This window comes from Nelumbo lutea, chromosome 3, assembly GCF_056320005.1.
Source record: "Nelumbo lutea isolate HS-2025 chromosome 3, American lotus-T2T, whole genome shotgun sequence".
NCBI classification, from domain to species: domain Eukaryota; kingdom Viridiplantae; phylum Streptophyta; class Magnoliopsida; order Proteales; family Nelumbonaceae; genus Nelumbo; species Nelumbo lutea.
This window is the reverse complement of record NC_142686.1, coordinates 517,638-538,669: the sequence shown is the minus strand read 5'-3', so window position 1 is coordinate 538,669 and position 21,032 is coordinate 517,638. Positions and strand designations below refer to the sequence as shown.

The following is a 21,032-nucleotide window of genomic DNA, read 5'->3' as shown; positions in this document are numbered from 1 at the left end:
AAAGAACCAGAGCCGACCTAATGGGATAGAATTCTGAACCAAAACCGACATAATTGATTTGGCCGGTTCGATTCTATCGGATAAACCCAAATCCATTGACAGCCCTAGATTTGAAGGTCAACCTCATTTTTAACTATAGTCGGACAATCACCTTGATCAACAACCAAAGGAGAAGAATTTGAACTAAGTGGTGAATACCTGGTGTGATGTCCTGACAAGGGTTTCTACAGCCCCATTAATTATAGATAAAGACCAATATGCTCCTCACTTTCATTTGGTGCTTGGGGTTGGTCATACCCAAGAATCCAAAGAATCTTTCATCAATGGTGTTGATCTCCATTGTCATGTCGAGACAATAAAAACAATTGGATGCAATGAGCTCTTTGCACTTGTTTCTGTAGACCACACTCACCCATCTGGAGAGGGATGTGGAATCATATCCAAGATGGAAAACACATTCACTTGAATAGTTGTATGTTTGGAGGCCAACGATTAGAGAAAAAAGCCAAGACCGAGCTCCAGGAAAAACTACAAATAAGCACCGATTTGGATAACAGACCCAAATCTTCTTTCTTCTACTCATTCTTGGTTTTGCCACTGGTTTTTGCTGAGAACCAAAAATTTGATATCTTCTTTAAACTTTAACACTACTTTTCGTTTTGTAAATAGGATTTTTAATGTACCAGTTAGGGGTGATCATTTCAGCCCGGCCCGGAAACTTCGGGTTTGGGCCTGCATTTTGTATCCAGGCCCGGCTCAAGCCCGGGCCCACATCAGGCCCACAAATTTTAGGGCCAGGCTTGGGCTTAATACTTCAAGCCCGTCCTGATCCGCATATATTTAAACTTATACATTTTGTGTATAATATATACATATATATACATGTTATTTTACATTAGATTATATATTTTATATATAAATATTATAGAATGACATGTATAATTTATATTATATGTAATATTTTATATTAAATAATGTATAAAAGAATTTTATATGCATGTTATGTCATTTAGTATAAAATATTATAGATATGTAATGTTTTATATATGAAAGACATTGGCCCAAACAGGCCCAACCTGGCCCAGTCTGGGCCCGTGTAGACCTAGGCTAGGGCTTATGTTTCTGGCCCGGGGTTCCGGGCCTGGGCCTAATGTATAGCCCTTATCATAAGTGAAAAGCCTGGCCCATGATCACACCCCTAGTACCAGCTCATAAAGTCTCCCAACAAGCTAAAACACATCCTTTGTCTTTTTTTTTTAATATTCTTTTTCAATAAAAAAAAAAAGCATGGTTTTAACTCCCAAAAAACTATATTTAAAAAAAAATCTAAAAAAGGTATTTTCATGTGTTTTTAAGTTTCAATACGTCTTTGTATCGAAATTTTAAACCTTTGGGCCAATGAACAAGGTATGTATGAATTATTTTTAGGTGTTTTTATAGTTGAACCCACCTCAGAAATCTGACCCCCACCGTACAGGTCAGATGAATCCTACCCATGGATTGATGCCAAATTCACGGGCAGGATGCAATTTATAAAGGGGCTACTAGTAGATTAGGAGGGGGCTGTAATTTCAGATTTCTGAGGTGGCTTGCAGTCCACTTATCCCTTGTTTTTAAAAAGAAAAATTATTGATCAATACCCTACACTTTAGGGGTTGTGTCAAGTCAGTCCTTGAACTTTAAAAGGTGTCTCTACATACCCTCAACTTTCAAATTGTGTCTAATAGGTATCTACTATTAATTGACCATCAATCAATAATATTACCGCTATTGTACCAGACACATTTCAATGTATAATTCTTCGTCCAATTCCAAAGCTTGAACAAGGGAGCAGAAGCTTCAACAGTTGATCAATATCCAGTTTCATAACCCTTCTCCTTTCCTTCTTTTAAGACTCGACAAAATTTGTAAAATGGTAAAAAAAACCATAAAAGATAATTTTGCCACTTTAAAATTATATAATGCACACATGATGTCACGTGATGGTGTTGGCTGCCCATCAACTAACTGGAACCTAATAGACACAATTTGAAAATTCCGAATATTGCAGAAACAATGTTTTGAAATTTAGGGACTGACTTAACAGCCCCTAAAGTAGAGCTGTATAGGGTGAGAATTTTCCCTTTTTAAAATTTCAAGGTATATATACTACAAGTAGCTCAAATACACAGAGTATATATAAATAATTAACCAAAAAAATATATGAATGTGATCCATTTTTTAATTAGAAGGGCATAAAGCCTAAATAGAAATAAAGATCATATTTAGAGCAGGGCTCAACAACCAGATAAGAACTTAGAAGACTCATCCCAACTGCGTTATCTTTTTATAATATTCAGAGAATTTCTTCACTGCTGTTGAGCCACCATCAATATATTGTAAAGCAGACTTGGAAGCTCGGGGCTTTGGGCTTTTCTTCAAGGCATTCCATTGTGATTAGGTAGGAGATTAGGAGAATGTAATTGCCGCATGGGTTGCCTTGATTTTGATCTCTTGGGATCACAAATAACCTGACGATTATCATTTATCAATCAAGCCTTCATGGTGTATCTGTAGTACTGATAGCTAGCACCTGCTGACTGTCAAACGGATTAATCATCTCTTTTTAAATTAAAATTGATTTCACCTTGTTCATCATCCCTGCCCAACTGCCATCAAAACCCTTAAAAGATGAATAATTAACATTTCAAGCAAATTACTCCTCTACTCCTGTTGGGTCTCGAAACAACAATCTCGAGCTAAGCCACATTTTTTTTAATATTACGACAAGGAAGAGGACAGAGAGGAGTAATCTGTAGCTATGTAGATCATTAAACCCCGGTACACGACTACACGTATGTGCAGGCTATGGACAGGAGGTACAGAAGGACCTGGTTATATTTTGTTGTGAATCTGGAACATCCAATTATCCAAAGTTACAATACTTAAAAAGAAAAAATGAAAAAAAAAAAAAAAAAACTGCGATGCCCAAGAAGGAAAAACCTACAACAAAGGCCATCTATTAGAAACCAGAAACCAAAATTTGCATTTCAAAACAAAAGCATCCAACTGAAATCTGAAAATTAGAGAAGAAATGACCACAAGGAAGTACGAACAATAAAGAGAAAAGGAAAACATCCATTGGCTTTGAAGGCATGAAAGCAACAGTTAGAAGAAGGCAACCAAGACCACCGAAGGGTAGATCCTTGCACTTAACAAAAAATAAAAAATAAAAACCATCAACAAGACAAAAACAGGTTGAAAAGTTAACTCAAATCACAAGCACATAGAATGGAAACATAAAAGAAAAAAGGGTAACAAGATCAAAGGGGCCAATTTGAAAGGAGAGGAACAAACAACATGAAAACACGAGGGGGGAAAAACCTCAGCAACTCAACTGAACTTTGGTGAATTGATACTTTTAAACCGGATGGATTGGAATAGGCAAACTTGTCCAAATTTCAGAAGCACAGACGAAGAACCAAAGAAACTTTCAAAAAAAATCAATAAAGAACTCAACTCAATTCAGATGTTATGATTAACGCATTTGAACACCATGTAAACCAGAGGAACGTCACAACAGGTAGAGACGAAAGCAACGCACAGAAACTAATTAACTCCAGGGTGAAGTTTAATGAAAACTCTGAAACAAGTGGAAATCATCCCAAATTTTAGATGGAAAGCCTGAATGCAACTAGAGATATAACGCCAGAAATATTCAGAAATTCTAATATGTTCAGTGGAGAAACTTCTATATATAACAATAGAGAAACAAAAACCATCACCTTCAATCACATAAAAAACGTCCATCATTTCCAATTACAATGTAAATTAAACAGAAGAACTCAAACCCTGAGTATCTGAAGCTTGGTCGAGAAAGCAATCGCTACCCAGTCCGGCTGAGTCGACGACCACTGCAGCTGCTCAATCTCCGCCCCGGCCGTATACGCCAGAATCGGGTCCAACCCACCTTCAACCGGCTGACCCATCGAAGAAAGATCCCAAATCAGCGCCTGAGAATCATCACCAGCCGTGCATATGTGACAACTACTATGCGGCGCCCAAGCTATGGCGTTGACGCTCGCCTGGTGTCTCTGCAGCTCCACCACCGGCAGCGTCGGAAACCGAATATCTAGCACCACCACCTTGGCACTGTCCATGATTATGGTTGCCATGTACCTCGGGTCCTGCTTGTTCCACCCCAAGCGCACCAGAGGCGTATCGGGCTCCGAGCTCTCGTAGATGATGGTGGAGTGCTCCTTGTCCCTCAAATCAAAGACCCTGACAGACCCATCTGCGGAAACCGAAGCAAAGACTCCGACGCCGCCCCAGGCGATGTCGTAGACCTCTTTATCGTGGGCGATCAATTGGGTATCGACGGTTTCTCTCTCGATGTCCCAGATGGTGCACGTGGTGTCGATGCTTGACGTACCGATGCGTTTGGGCTCTGCTTCGTTCCAGTCGAAGGAAGTGAGTGGGCCGCAGAACTCGCTATTCTTATTGCCGTTAAGGAGACTCTTGAGCTCGACTCGGTCATCGGCGATTCGCCAGACGCGGAGGAAGTCGCCGGAGGTGGCGAGGAGATCGGGTTTCTGGCACTCCTTGTCGGGGATGAAGATGGTTTTGGTGGGTGGGTAGGGGTGCTCGAAGGAGAGGTTTGGGTCGGAGCGGATCTCGCCGGTGGAATCGTCAAGTTGGACGATCTCGACTCGGTTGGGGTACTGCTCGAGGAGGCTGGCGATGGCGAGTCGGTACTTCTTATCGCGGCGAACGCTCCAGTTCATGGCGTAGATGTGCCAGGGGGCCTCGTAGGTGTAGATCTCCGAGCGCTTTTGCTGCTCCTCTGACCCGTCCAGGGTTGGATCGCTAATCGTCCCCATCGAACTGGATCCTCCTCTCCGCTTCCGACTCTCTGTTGTGGATAAGAATTTTACAGAGAAGGAAAGGATTGGAGTATCAAAGAGAAAAGAAAGAAACACAAGAAAAACCTAAAAAACAAAGTCCACTCGCAAAGGAGCCAGCCGCAGCCGGAGGGGCGACTGGAGTAGCGCTTTTAATTCTTTCTGGGTCCTCGACTCCCGGTTTCCACCCTTCGAATCAGGTAAGATGAGATTTTTTCCGGATAATTGGTAACCGGTATTTGTTTGGTAGTGATATTAGATTATTAGGTATAAATTTCCGAGTTTGACATTTTAGTACGTTGAACTTTCATAAATGTACATTTAAGGCCTCATTCGTTTCGGGATTTTATAATCCCATCTATCCCTTTGCCATTAGGTAATTATCCGCATATGGTTTTTAGAGCATCGATCACTTGCTGGGAATCTGAGTATATCTTGTAGCCGTGAAGTTTGTTAGATTTCCCGGAAAATGGCATATAATTCTGCTTTTTCAACTGTTTTGGGCAAACATCTTTCTCCTCCAATACAAAAGAGAGATAAATAGTTTCATAGGAGAAGGTTGTTTGGTTAATATTGCCTGCATCTGCCAATATAATACAATCAGTATTCTAATTTACTGTGTTATGCGGATATAGTTGTGTTGAAAATTGAGCCGTTGAAAACACTGTTAATTCTGGTTAAAATCGAATGAGGAGTTAGAAATCTGTCTTTCGAACACTTTTCATTGCAAGTAAATCAAATACAGTATAATGCAATGGATACTAGTTTAGAGTTTGGGTGGAGAATTTTAGTAAGTTCTATTATACAGTTTTGCCATAACATTTAAGTTGATATTCCAAGGAGCCGCAAAAAAAAAAAAAAAATAGCTCTAGTATTAGGACATTCCAAAAAGAGATGGTTTATAGATTTTGTATTATTTTGACACAAAACACAATTATCGTGTTGAGAAATATTTAAAATCTTTTCCTTTATAGCAAGATAGCCGAACAAATGCTTACTAGGTTTAATTGTTCCCATAAGTGAGGTTTCAATATTCTTGAATTGTCCGGATAAGTTATTAGGTAAATATAGAAGCAGGAGGGATAGCGTGTTATTAGTGTGCGATGAGGGGTGATTTGGCCGATCAACCACGAAGAAACATGTGGCATGTCCAAACCGTCTAATGATATTTTGGCGCCACGTGGGGCAAGTTGGGTAGAGCTGAAACGACCTAAACTGACCTTCTCGACCAGCACATATCACCTCAGGAGAAGAAGTCGAGGACCTCGAAGGCCGGCTTGACCTGGCTGCCCTGGGTAGCCAAAGACTTGATTTGCCAACTGACTTCTAGGGTATCGAGCTACTGACCTACATGGCAGGTCACCCTTATTTGGGGGTAGTGTGCCTTTCGGTTTCAAGTTAGGTAGCAACACATTACCTACTTGGTGTGGATGACCCCAACTCTTACACGACTCAGAGAGATTGGATGAGGATCACTGCCTACATGGGATGAACGTGCCCCAAAGATAACAAACTGATAAGTCCCAGATATCCCGGACATGAAACTCGAATCCCAACACCTAAAAGGACCTCAACATTCCTTTACAAGGTACGTGCAATTAAGTGCAAATAATGTCACTCTTAACTCTTGATTCTCCCTTGCTTTCTTGTAACCAGACACACTAATCCTGTAACTATTACTCTCCGGTATTTTGACATACCACGGGAACCCAATATAACACCATACAAATGTAGGGATTGTGGTCAATTGCTCATTGACCAATTTAGCCCCCGCTAAATACTAGCAAACAAATGGAACCGTAAATTCACTTGTTCGGGTAAGTGTTACCTACGTAACACTCACACAAGTAGGTTCATTTACCCAAGTAAATAGCTTTCTAAGTCCACCATTAAATTAAGATGAAAATTACTAAAATGCCTATGTTCATATTATCCTTTTTTTAATTTTTTCCTCTTATGTTACCTTTGGACGCAATTCAGTGGCATCACAAAGAAACAAATATTCACATAATAATAAAGTAGTTAAAGTCTACACTAAATAAAAGTGTTTAGAAATAAGTAAGAGAATTCTCTAGTAAAGACTCTAGATGACAAGGATAGATGAATACCAAACAATGCTTATATATTGGATTTTATACAAGGATAGATGAATTATCCCTACTAGAGAATTCTCTAGTCTGAACATAAGCATTTTTGTAATTTTATTCTTATTTTAAGGTCAATTTTAGCGGTTGGGCTCAAGTAAATACTTAGAAAAATTTAATAGCTGAAAGTTGAATTCTTCGGTTAAAACTGAAAAATCGAACCAAAATTTTTGGTTTCGGTTTGTTTAGTTTGGTTATTTTGGTTTTCAATTTTTCTGATTCGGTTAATTCAATTTTATAAAATTACAGTTTCGGTTTTGGTTTTTAGGATTAGAAATTTAGTTAATCGGAAAAAATCGAATTGATCAAAATTTATAATATATAATATGTATGTATGTATGTATGTGTATACATGTTTTAACCGAAATAACTGAAAATTTTGGTTTCAATTTTTTGGTTTTCCAGTAATTTGACTTTGGTTTGGTTGTATATTTAGCAAGTTCGGTTTTTAAAAATTTTGGTTTATCTAATTCAATTTTTAACTGAACTGAATGCTTACCCCTACTTATCTATAATTTACCTTTTTTTTCACTAAATCCATATGGATTCTTGGAACCTAGATTTCCTGCACTCTATTTGGTGTAGGACATGGTACACTTCCACTGAAATTCAACCATGTCTTACTCCACATGCTTTCCTATCTTACATGTGCATATTAGGTTTAACGGTAAGGTTTGGGTGTTAGTCCCCAAATTCAATTTTTGATATCTGAAAAATAAGAAAAAGGTGGAGAAAAAATAGGAAATTTGACTGTCCAGTCAAATTAGGGAAGGGGCTAATTCGAATTTGGGAAGAGGCTAAACAAAAAGAAAGGAAACTTAAGCCTTTCTAAACCCTAATGTGCAAACACCATTAAAAACCAATTTAAAAATCTTTTTACAAGAACTCAATCCAGGAACGGAAATCCTTTGATAAGAAACATTGAAGAGTGTTTTTTCACTCAATGGTGGCTGTTTTTTATATAAGCACATGTAATGGCTCCCAAAGAAGAAATCTGTAAATCTCTTGTTTATAGCTCCCAAAGAAGAAAATGAACCAATGTAGAAGAAACATTGTTTCTTGCAAAAAGATTTTCACCCCTGTTCCTAGGTTAAGTTTCTTACAAAACAATTTCCGATTGTTAATGACGCACAAAGAAGAAAATGAACCAGTGAATAAGAAACACTGTTTCTGGCAAAAAGATTTCTGCCCCTGTTCTTGGGTTAAGTTTCTTGCAAAACGATTTCCAATTGTTAATGGCGCCCAAAGAAGAAAATAAACCAATGAAGAAGAAACATTTTCTATCAAAAAGATTTCCACTCCTGTTCTTGGGTTAAGTTTCTTGCAAAATGATTTCTGGTTGTTAATGGCGCCCAAAGGAGAAAGCAAATCGAAAAATTGTTTCTAGCAAAAAGATTTCCACCCTAGTTCCGGGACGATTTTTGGTTGTTAATAGCATTTGCACGTCTAGGGTTTGAGCAAGCAAGCATTGGGTTTAGTTTTCCTATTTTTTGTTTAACCTCTCCCCTAATTCAATTGGATGATAAGTTTTTTTTTCACCTTCATTTTTTTAAGAAATCAAAAATTGATTTTAGAGACTAACGCCCCAAACCTTACCGTTAAACATGTGAGATGGGGAGACATGTGGAGTAGGATGTGGTTGAATTTCATCCGTACCACGTCCCACACCAAATAGAGTGCAAGAAATCCAGGTTCCGATTTGCCTTGGTCATAAATACTTAAATCTTACCGTTAAAAAATGAATACTAAAATCTTCTCCTTAAATTTCAAAAATAACTCTCACATTCCAATATCTTTGTCTTTAATTAACTTTAGTAATGAACTACAAATTTCATTTTAAGAAAAAAGAAGGAAAAAAAAAAGGATCACATTGGGGCTTGTCCTAAAATACCCCACGCCAAAAAAGCAATGTCCATAGACTTCTTCACTGACTTGTCCCCACTCCCCAATCTGACGCTTCAACTTCGTCATCTTCCTGCTAAAATCTTCGCCCCTCTTCGTAATTTTGTATAAAACTTCCTCTCAATTTCTAGGGTTCTTTCTCCAGCAATCAAATTCGGAGTTTCATCGGCGTTTCGAATCAGTTCGAGTATTTCCCCCCGTGTAAGCTTCCGTGCTCTGTTCCTTTTCTCATTCAATGTTCGGTTTTCTCTGCAAAAGACTGATGCAAGCAAAACCCACTGAATCAACGAGTAGAAGCCATGTTTATTTTCTTTGTACAATATCATCTCCGAAATCGGTCTCAAACATCTCAAGCTCCTTCGGGGACCAACCTTCTTCCTTCACAGTCTCCTACCTCATGGAATCATGCGGCATGTCGTTAGAATCCGCTATTTCCACAGCAAACAAACTCCGCATTCAGAACAAAGAGAAAGAAGATTCGGTGATTGAGCTCTTAGGAACGCATGGCTTCACCCAAGCGGACATTGCGCACATTATCGACAAGAGCCCTAGACTGCTTCTATCAGACCGTGGGAGTCGCACCTGATGATGGAGTTAAGAGGTTGAAGTTCCGGGAGGAGAAGGCAAAGAAAGGTCCATTAACAGGGCATCAATCTTAGCCTTTTGCAGATAAAGATGAAGATGAGAAGCTTCCTTGCGACGTTCTTTTCTAGCATTTCGTCTATGAAAGCTGCTTATGCCCAGCTCCAGATTGTTCAGTTCCCTTACGATGATAATGGTATTTGACGAACTCAGAGTTATGTGACACGTGGCAAAAGCAATAGTTCGGCACAAAAGCAAGTCTAAGGCGCGAACACCAATGGAAGAAATCAGCGGACTGAACTCCCTATTAGGGGCCCGAATTCACCCTTGGCTCCAAATCGGAAAGTAATCCAAACTGGATTGCCTTGCAACAGTTCGGGACATACCTCGCTGAACTGACCTTGTAACAGTTCGGGATATACCTCGCCGAACTGGCTTACCTTGTAACAATTTGGGATATACCTCGCCGAACTGGCCTGCCTTGTAACAGTTCGGGATACACCTCGCCGAACTGGCCTGCCTTGTAACAGTTCGAGATACATCACCGAACTGGCCTGCCTTGTAACAGCTTGGGATACCCCTCGCCGAACTGACTTGCCCTATACATACCTCCGAACTCAAGACTTCGCCTCGCTCACCACTCCACATCACCTTCAGGGCACCAAAACCAAACAAACCGTACTATGCCTGACATTGAGGGCGCCACACCTGACTGACTTGGGATCTGACGCTTGACGATCGCACTCTAAACGGCCACCTGCCACCGCCACCTGACACCGCCATCTCCAGTTAGAGAGACGGTTAGGCAATGCTGGTTCTGTCCTAACAGAAATGACGACAGTCGAATTGACAGACGCAAGGGTAATCATACCCGACCTGACAAGGGCCTCGGAGCGAGTGCGCGAAATGATTATAAGAACCCCCTTCCCCCCCACAAACAAGGTATGTGAACTTTGCGCTATCTGGTCTACACTTTGCCTTTGAGAGATTACTGACTTGAGCTTCGGAGTTGTCACACCGGGTTCCCCCGGAGTTCTCTCATCTTTCCCGTTTTAGGCTCCCCGACGCTCCAGCTCAGAAGCGAGTTCGTTGACAGCTAAGACCGATCGGATTGTGTTCCGTCAGTATTCAAACTACGGATGCGATGGTAGTGTCATTGCTGAAGCATCTCTCGGAACTGAAAACAGTGTTACTTGAAATTCAAGAGAAGAAAAATCTCTTGAATTTAAGGAGAAGATTTTTGTCTGCTGAAATTCATTATATGTACATATACATATAGATATAATATGCCGTGGGACGTTATGAGGCAGGACACTGTAGGGCGGAGATGTGAACTAAGGGTGGGGAAGTACAACGGGATCCTTTGTAAGCAAGGTTTAAACTTGAACTTTTCTGAGAATTCGCTTATTCTTACTTACCTCAACATTAATGCTTGAAGCACCATTATCTTGGCACAGGTCATTATGAAATTGCTAATAGGATTTGATGGTGGTGGCTTCTCATTTTTAACACCCATCTTATCACAGGAAATCTCTTCACCTTCCGAACCTAATCTCACCACCGTAAGTTCGAACGTTGGAGTTCAAATTTTTATCTTCTTGATTTAATGGGTATGGTTTTCGGCCTTATACAACGAGTGTTGGCGCGTGGCGCCTTATGATGGTTCGCCCTTTCAAAGCAGTATATCAGCACTCAGCTGATATTGCTATATCCCCCCCCCCCCCCCCCCCAATTTCTCAAATATTCAAATGGATAAATAAAGCATATTAGGGGTGTCCTGTATGATTAATTTTGTTTTTCAAAAAAAAAAAATGTCACATTAGCACAATCACAACTGCCACATCAGCATATCAATATATTTTTGCTGATGTGGCAGTTGTTTTTGTTTTGAAAAACAAAATCATACAAATTGATGAACTCATGAACTCCCTCTTAATAACAACAAAACTGACTAAACAAACAGAGACTCCCGTAGCAATCATTTAGCATACCCGGAAAATGCATGAGCCTGACCATTCAGATTTCTACTTGCATAACAGAACTTAACATCATCAAAGTTAATACACAAGTCCTTAGTTCTGTCCAAAAAAAGGATAGCAAGTCCAAGGAACAGATAAGCTCCCATGAGTAAGAGCATTAAGTGGCAGAAGGAAAGGGAACAGTATTGAAAATGGCCCTAAGCTCAGCTTCCGAAACCCCATTCTGAATTCAATATCTACCACCTGCAGCTGCATAAAAAGAACAGTTACAAAAATACACTACAAATCCATGAGAGCCAACACCAGAACTAAGCAGTAAGCACTCCACCGTCACATTTAATTGGAACAACAGTCTCTAAAACTGAAACCTGGACACCACCACTAGAATTACCAGTGGTCACGCATTGATCACATCTGTTACACCCAGAACTAGCAATATACTGGATCTCAGAGACTATAGCAGTGATCCTTTTAATGACCAAATGCAAATCAGTTTGCTTTACCTTCAAAATTCTTCTTGTTCCGAACCTGCCAAATATAATAGAAAGCTATTGCAACCTAAGACAAATGATTGTTTTTCGGATTTTGAAATTTTTTTTTTTTTGATAAGTAGTTCATATTGCAAATTAGATTACTAATAATATTGTAACAATTCTATATTCAATCTTCACACAGAGGACCCAAGGAAGCTATTTCAATTCCAATTAAGGGTAATTGGAATTAGCAAAAAATAAATTTTTTTTTCTTTTGCCATTTTCATTCTAACAGTGGGATGTGGCAATTTCCTAACAATATAAATACCAAAGTAGGTTACAAAGCCAAACAAAACCAAATAAGCACATTAGATAGTGATTCGTACCATTAGCACATAGATACCAGTGGGTGTTTGGTATAATGGTGTTTTAACTTTTAAGTCAAAACATTGGTACCTGAATTATAGCATTGGAAATCGGGAAAATTAGGCGGCTTGACACAACAAAATACACTTACTGTAATTTTAAACAAATAAGCACCACTAGGCACCTATAAGACAACTGAAGTGGAGACCCCCTGCTGAGGGAAATGGCAAAAAGACGATTCCTCCAACACCCTTGCACGTAACCTCATGAAAAGGGTGGTATATATAATCATTTGAAATTATTAATCTGCCCAGACAAACATGATTATTGTATGAAAAAGTAAAAAAACAAAAAAAGTTACACGGTACTTATGTGGACTCTAAACAGGAATGCGACACCACAGTTTCAAAAACCTCCAAAGGCAGCTAAGTTGATGCTCCATATCTAGTTTTCTGATCCAACCTCCTCCATCTCATCCTCTCTAGTCAATCCAAGCCAAGAGAGGATCCAGATTCGGCCCAACCCAACCCGATACCACCACTAATGCCAAGTGCCAGCCTAACAAGAACCAAGAAAGTACACATGTATACTAACTATTTCAGTTTCTACTTTCTATTAGCGTCTCAGATAACCAGATATGAATTCTTGAGATCTTTTCCACTTTACCACACAGAGGGAGCAAAACTTCAAGTAAGCAATTATTTGAGACCTTGCCAAAACTGGTTTCTTCTGCCATAACCTGCAAGAGAGGCCATTACCCAATATTTTACCATTATACCTGCCAAGAGAGCATATTGTAGAACAAACAAAAAAAGGCACTCACTCAAGTCTGATAATGCCATGTTTCCTAGTAGCATAAAACTTCAAAAAATAATTCTGACCAATATGCAATTTTAAAAATGCCAGCTTTAAACATCAAAAGGACAGTTTAAGTTTCTGCTACTGTGCTACATTATGGAGAAGATCTGCATGCCCGAGCCTCATTCCCAGCTAAGCAGGGCAATTCTTATATCCAATTATTACATAATCCATTTACACCAAACATTTCAGAGTGATCCTAGATGTTCTAATGCTACAGCACATTAAAGCACCTGAACTAGTAAGTTTTGAACAAAGAAAACAAAAAAAAAAAAAAAAACGAAAGGAAATGACTGCTGCCCACTACAAAGATGTTGAAGCAGTGGAAGTCCGTGGCTTATTTCCAAGGATGATTACAATAACTGTCACATCATCATGATACTTTCTCCTCCTTCCAGCAGGAATACTCATCAGCTCCTCAGTACTGAAACCTGAAATGGAACAATTATAGATCAGGTTTTGGGGGATACAATAAATCCTAGTGCTCTTCTGGTGCTAAGATGTAGAAAATATTAGATTATGCAGATTCCAGTAGAGATTAGATGCTGCACTTTGAAAGCATAGCAATATGCAAAGTATGACAAGATAATGAAGATAGAACATGTAAACATAGTTACAGGCAATTGTGTCAGATAACATGCAAACATGGCCACATTAAGCTAGGTATGCAAATGGATCAGACCATGATCCGATCTTATTTGGTCGAATTCGGATTACCCCTATCCGATCTGATATATGTTATTTATTTATTTATAAACATATTTTCATATTATATTTTTATAAATCTGTTATATTATTTATTTTTTATATAAAAACATGTATATATATGATAAAAATAATAAAAAAATACTTTCACTTTTTGTTTTTACTTTATTTAAATTAGTATATTTTATTTTTCTTTTAATAATTTATAAATTTTTAAGGAAAACAAGTCAGATCAGATCAGATCTGAAGATCTGACTTACCAATGGGATTCAAATTTAAATCAAGTCCTATCAGATCCGATCCGATTGGACCTTTGGATCGAATCAGATCCGACATAAACAGTTTCGGATCGGGTTTGAATATACCCTCATTTGAATCCGATCTGATCCATTTGCATCCCTAGCTCCAGCTGACTTTTTTTTTTTTGAAAAAAGGATAATGTATTATCATTGATGTGAACAAAAAAGGAATCCTTATACAGTAATTGTGCATCAATAAACACAGGCTCCAAAACAAAAAAAAAGGAGCCTGCACCGATCAGCTCAACTGACTTATTAGAAAAATAAGTGGCTCCATCCACATTGCAGAAAAAGACAATGTGGAACAGTAAATTATACATGCATTTTCAGCTGCCCTGAGAACAAGTTGCTCAACCAGATGCTTTGCAGGATCACCAAAAGTGTTATCTTGAATAAACAGATGAACAAGTTGCACTACTTCATCATTGCTGAAAAAGTCGAACAATCCATCACTTCCCAAAATGACAAACTGGTCATTCTCGGTCACTCGATGACTCTTGGTGAATGGTTGAGTATAAACATAAGGAGGACTGCATAAGTTCCGAACTCGAAGGATTCCTATTAGTGCATCATTCAACTTTTTCTGCAGTAAATAAAAATAGAAGAAATAAAAGATCAATAGGAGCAAACTCTGACTCTGAAATGCTTTTTTCAGTCTCCAGCAATAGGGTGGATAATACCTTTTTAAGGTAACCAACTCCAAATGCTCGGGTTAATTTCAGCTTTCCTTTCACTCTTCCCCCAATAATAGGAGAGGAATCATCAGGATGATCAGCCAAAATTTTTTTGTACTCCATTTCATTGTCAACAGTATGAGTTTCTGTCAGTTGGACAAACTACCCTCTTCGATTCCACCTGTTGCCAGTACAGCCCTGCTATCCCCTAAATTCAGGATATACAAGTCATTTCCATGAAGAAGCACAACCAATACACATGATCCAACACACACCAAATCAGGTCGATCTTCCATTTCCTGTTTAATCATGTACATGAAATCACTCTCAGCTTGGGCAAGGGCATGACGGAGGCAATCTAGAACACCAAGACGGAATGAATCACTTGGGAGATCCCCATCAGAAGAATGTAGAAGGATGGATTCTTTCTTCTCAGATTCAGAAAGTTGACATTTTTTAGCCTGAGAAAATTCACCATCCTCTCCTGAACAACCTTTCAATGAATTGCATCGACTCCTTGTACGCCATTCCAGTAAATGCAGATAAAACCCTATATTTTCATAAAGAGATCCAGCTAAAAAGTCAGCTGCATCCCGCCCATTGAATCCATCGTATACCCCACAAAACAGCCATCCATTTTCTTCAGAACAAACAGCTTGCACTCTGTCTTCCCCTGCAGCACCTCCAGCCATTTGCACATCCAAAGCATTTAGAAAACTGGAGGATTCTATCCTTGTAGGAGCACTCATAGTTTTCCACAAATTTTCTCCAATTTCAAGATCATTCTCCATAGAGACACCCCCACCACAGGAAGACATATTACTCTGAGATGACAGTGATACAAGGTCTAACCGTGCAAGAGTTGGTGAAGATTCCATCCGTCTAAATGAATTTGGAGAATCCAAACCAGGCAGGATTTCCTCCCCTATGAGACCATTACATAAATTTGTGTTTGCCAAGGTAGCATTAGCACTAAGAGCAGCACCAGACAAACAAGAAAAGGAACTGCTCCTTATCCTCGTTTTGGAGTTTTGATTCTGAATCTCTGCAGAGAACTCAATATCATTAGTTATTGAGAAAGAGACATCTTGATTTACAGTGCTGCACTGATAACCAAAACTAACACTTAGCTCCCCTGAAGGCTCAGGGAGGTCTTCATACACTCTCGTCATTTCTGGATGGAAAGACCAAAATGAGTGCTCACTCAGTGGTGATCAGAACTGTTCTTCCTTCAACAGAGAGATTTGAGCCCACACTAGATAAAAAGACAGAGCTTAGGGCACTTGGAGACAGAGAGAAATTGAGCCTGCAAAAGATCAAAATACACAACTGCTTAAGAATCCTCATGATGTTTAAAGCTTTTTCACTTCATAAGGTTCCTCGTGCATTTCCCAAATATAAAACAAAATTTGCATAAAAGGCTATTTACACAAATTACTTTACAAAATTTATATCAAATGCATGACAATGCACACAATAATCTTTAATTTCTTATATTAGTAATTCTTCTTCTCTCCCTTTTATTCTCGCTCTTCTAACAAATTATCTCTTACTGGTATTGCTGTTATTGCTTTTGTAACCTGCATGTTAAATGGAGCTTTTAAAGCAGATCATTCTGCAGTGTTTAGACTGATAATTTATCACAACGGGTAAGTAAACAACTTCCTAGAATAATCTCAGAATTTTTTTGGACTGGTCATTTTGGTTCAGACCCTAGAAAAACCTTCCAAAAATTAGGGTAAATTATAAAGACCAAGACCCCGTGTACTTGGGGTCAGTGACAATTACCCCCTGAACTTTCATTTGTGACAAAAACACCCCTCCGTTAGAGTTCTGTCAGTTAACTTAGAAAAATATTCTCATTCACTTGTTTTTATATTTCAGTGAAATGATTCTTGTTATTTTAGCAATTTATCTGGTTTCGTTTGGAGAAAATGGAGGTATTTTTTGGACAATTAGGGTTTAAGAGAAAAGGGTGATGATAGGAAAATAAGAAAAGTTCACGTGGGTATTTTGGTAATTTAATGCATTCTGTCATCTGACTTAACAGCCAGGGTGTATTTGTTACAAAGTGAGAGTTCAGGGGGCCTTTGTCCCAAATGAAAGTTCAGGGGGTAATTGTAAGTTTGTAACTCACCCCATGCTACAGGTGGTCTTGGTAATTTACCCAAAAAAATTACCCCTCTTAGAAATCACTGAAAAATTCAAGAAACAACTTATCTAGAGAAATTTTCTCCTCTCTGCTGTACTTCCTGATTTATCTTGCTTGATTTTAATAAATATTTTTTATCTGTTTACAAATAAAAAAATATGAATAATCTCACTCCCATAAACAATTTGATCAAATTCCCAATGTTTCCTCAGTCCTAGCACCTTATCCCTTTCTCTCTCTAGAAAGTTCACCCTTCAACAACAATGCTTCACTGATTCTCTCTCTCTCTCTCTCTCTCTAGGATCCATTTGTTTTCTCTGCAAAAGAGGCAGAAAATTCTCCGATCTGTAAAATATTAGTTATACTTTTGGCCCTTTCACGACCAAAACTCTGTTTTTCAGCCCTTTTAAACAGCTGTGATTTCAATTCAAACTATATTAATACACTTAAATCCATCTACAAGATCATGAATACCTATGTAGCCTATTTGAATGAAAGCCCAACCAAAGCCCTAATTTGTGTTTGATTTTGCTTGCTTTTTAACCAGTCTTGCATTATTATCTATCACAGCCTTGCATCAAAACTAGCTTATCATTACATTTTCCCTCTATTAGACTGTCAGCTGCTCTAGCTATGTTCTACAAATAAGAAGCAGCTGGCCATGGTCAAATACTCAAAATCAGATAATTAAGATTTTTTCTGGAACAAAAATACAAAGTTAATAAAAAAATATAAAAGCTAAAGTCAACCAACACAAAGTTTAACAATATAACTCAATTTAAGAGCTCCTATTTCTTACTTAAAACAGGAACCAAGCAAAAATTATTACTTGCCACAGAAGTCAGAAGTCAGGAGCTGCCATTATCATTTAGTGGTATATTTAAAAATTAGAAATAGAAAAATTAAATTCACCAGGAACGGCACACACCTGCCACAAGAACGGTGGTCTTCTCCTTGACATATGAACCCACGAGTAGGGTAAAACTGTAGCAGCTCCAAGAATCCGTTGCTTAGATGCTTTTATCTGTTCATTAAAATGAACAAAGGCATGAATTACAAGACATATATTAAAGGAAGAATTAAGAATCTAGAACAAGAACAAGTTATTCATAAACACTCTCAAGAAGGTAAACAAGAAAAATACCAGTCTTCCCATTATTTACATGAAGAAAATCATATACTTGTCGGAGTCCTTTGTTTCCCCCTTTCTTTCATGTGGTCTCTAGTAACACCTCAATTTAATGCCACTGAATATTTATCTGAAATTCAAGTTTTGAATGAACCATGAGCAATTAACATCAGAAAGCAAATCCATAAGTGAAACCTAGACATAGGAAATTATACACATATTCTACCTGTCATTAATACCCAAAAATAAATATTATTAAATGAATGAATATCTCCACTGAAGTGCTCTTGAATATGGTGGATCAGAAATAAAGGCAAATAAATAATATGAAGCAAAGTAGCAGAAACCAAGTATAGCTAGTAGAGGCATATAATCAAAGTAAGATTCTAATTACCAACTAACACCCCCCCCCCGTTCTTACAAGTAAATTTAGTCTAAAAAATTCTTTCGTTCGAAAAAAGAGAAGAAAATTTTAAATTCTGCAGACTGAAACGTCTCAGAAGCAACAGCAGGGTACTCAATCCCAAGTGCTTTGTCTAACTTAGGCTTGAGAGGGTAGAGTCCATGACATATAAATAAAGGTTTTAACCATGGATTAAGGTCAGATCAAATAATCCAAAATGGAAAGGGTTGAACCTCTCTACCATCATATAGCGGAAGGATGAAAGATTTCCAAAAGAAAATCATGCACAGAAGCACTGGAGGTCATCCAATCACCCAAGTCATACGAAATTGTATGTCATAGTCAAGTCCTTCGAAGAAATATCTTCCGCTATATGATTCAAGTTAAAACTCACTGCAAATTAAAACTGAGATAAGATTCAATTCCATAACATAGTTTCTTGATCCCAAACTTGGATTCGAGAAGGAGACCTGGGTTTAAAAGTTAGATAATTTAAGAAGAAAAAATGATAGCAATCCCAGAAGAAAATAGTAATAATAGTAAGAAGAAAAAACAGAAGATTTGTAGCATAAATGCTCCATTAGGGGATGCTAAACGTAATATCAAAGCTTCCGAATAGTCGATCCAATCATCAAAGGGGAAAGCAAAAACCATCTATATAAAGTACTGAAACCTAAAGAGAAATGAAAACCCAAAAAATGAATAATGAAATTTAACTAAATTCACTTACATAGATCAATCTCTGTCCGAGATTCCAGAGAGAGAGTGATTGAAAGGAAGCTAGCTCGAGAAGCCAGAGCTCCAAATCTCCAATGACGTCTCTGATGTCTTGGGTTGGCTTTGTCTCAAGAATATAAGAAAAACTCAAGCAAAAAAGAAACAGGTTGACCTTTGGACCTTTCTCAAATCTCAATCAGGAGAGAGAGAGAGAGAGAGAGAGACTGGCGCAGATTGATCACTATTCAAATCAGCCCCATCCGAATTTCCCATACGCCACCATCCCACCCAACACCAACCAACAAATTATGCTCGATTTGCCACGTTGGTACTGCGCGCGTCCAAGCCCCACCCCCTAGTCCACCATGCAGTCCCTTCAGTCTTCTCCTCCTTCCTATTTGGTCACGCTGTCAGTTGGATAAGTGGTGGGGGGACCCTAGCATCAATGATGGGTAGGCACGTGCAACTAACTACATTCTTGATGGTAATATATCGACGGTTTGAGATGAGTGGTGGAAAACTCGTAGTCGCAGCCCTTTTTCGGTGGATAATTCCAGGCCAAGGCCTTTTTAATTCGGTGAATAAAAAAGAGGATTTTATTCGAGAGCGTAAGTTACAGAGACTTGGAGAGGGACGGGGACCCACAACAGGCCACAGCCTTTCTGGTTCATGCAACAAGACATTTTGGTTAGTTAATATTGTCATTATAAAACTTTTAGTAATTTGTTTTCTTTAATTAGATGGTGACAACTGACAACTAAATATAGTAAAATATTATTTCTATTATTTATAATTTTAAGATAAGATGGTGTTAAATGTTATTATCAATCCACTTTTTTCCTCTAGAAGAGGAGAGAGAGGGGGGCAAGGGTCTAGTTGTTGCAAACCAATATTATATTTAAGAAAAAGGTGTCTAAATAGCAACGAACCTATTATATAGTAACAAATTCGTTTAAATTTTTACATTTACATCTTATAAATTTATTTAGTGGTGTAAAAAAGGATAGATTGTGTTGTGAATACCCCTACCTTTTATATGATTTATCCTCACCGCAATTATAGTAAGTACATCAAAGAAAACCATGTAGAGAAATCAAGGTTGGGACACTCCTACAATGGCACATAAATATTCCACCAAAACAAATAAAGCTCACGTGTTTGCGATGAGTATATAAAGTCTCTCGATGCATGTGATGAGTTAATCGTTTTTGTCACGTATTATTTTTTTGTGATGTGTTAATTTTTTGGCTGAGTATCTCGTTATCTCGTTTGCTCCCAAATGGCCTGTGACTCGTAGATTGAAGTGGAGTTCCCTGGTGGCGAGTTATCTAGTGGTGAACTGCCTACTATAGAGTTGCCTGGAGGTGAGCTACCTTGATGAGCTGTCTAGGGGTGAGTTACATTGATGAACTACCTGGTGGTGAGCTACCTTGATGAGTTGTCTGGTAGTGAGCTACCTTGATGAGCTTTGTTCCCCTTTTTAGAGGCCTGCAAGGAACCAAATGTCAGACGACTCAGGGTGGCTAACCCAACGAGGTCATTCCGATGCCTAAGTTAGCACTTAGTGGAGAGCTGAGAATGAGAGAGCTAAAGAGCAGAGGTTACCCATCCTTTTTCGCCTCGGGAGGTGAGGTCTTTATATACTAGAGTCCCCGTGGGTTAGGTGGAGCAGTTCCTAGATTCCCACTGTGATGGGACCTACTTTCGTGTTAGGTGGGGATAAAGCCACCAACTGGTAAGGTTGCCCATTTCCGCCTAACTCGGGGAGT

At 38.6% G+C, this 21,032-nt stretch overlaps 2 protein-coding genes across 2 annotated transcripts; both read right to left on the bottom strand.

Annotated features, from left to right (window-relative positions):
• Positions 1-3,682: 3,682 nt before the first annotated feature.
• LOC148862251 (WD repeat-containing protein LWD1) lies at positions 3,683-5,234 on the bottom strand. Its single transcript, XM_088977706.1, has one exon. It carries the CDS (start codon positions 4,857-4,859, stop codon positions 3,825-3,827), a length of 1,035 nt encoding a protein of 344 aa, XP_088833832.1. The 5' UTR covers positions 4,860-5,234; the 3' UTR covers positions 3,683-3,824.
• Positions 5,235-13,217: 7,983 nt separating this feature from the next.
• On the bottom strand, positions 13,218-19,503 carry LOC148862250 (putative protein phosphatase 2C 39). Its single transcript, XM_088981264.1, is given in 7 exon segments — positions 13,218-13,615; positions 14,507-14,771; positions 14,869-15,020; positions 15,023-16,168; positions 17,943-18,038; positions 18,159-18,273; positions 19,277-19,503. Coding segments are annotated over 4 exon segments (1,557 nt in total). The 5' UTR covers positions 16,035-16,168; positions 17,943-18,038; positions 18,159-18,273; positions 19,277-19,503; the 3' UTR covers positions 13,218-13,487.
• Positions 19,504-21,032: the final 1,529 nt, after the last annotated feature.

Excerpts from the sequence above, each read along its gene's own strand:
- LOC148862251 (XM_088977706.1), bottom strand. The coding sequence starts at position 4,859 with ATGGGGACGATTAGCGATCCAACCCTGGACGGGTCAGAGGAGCAGCAA.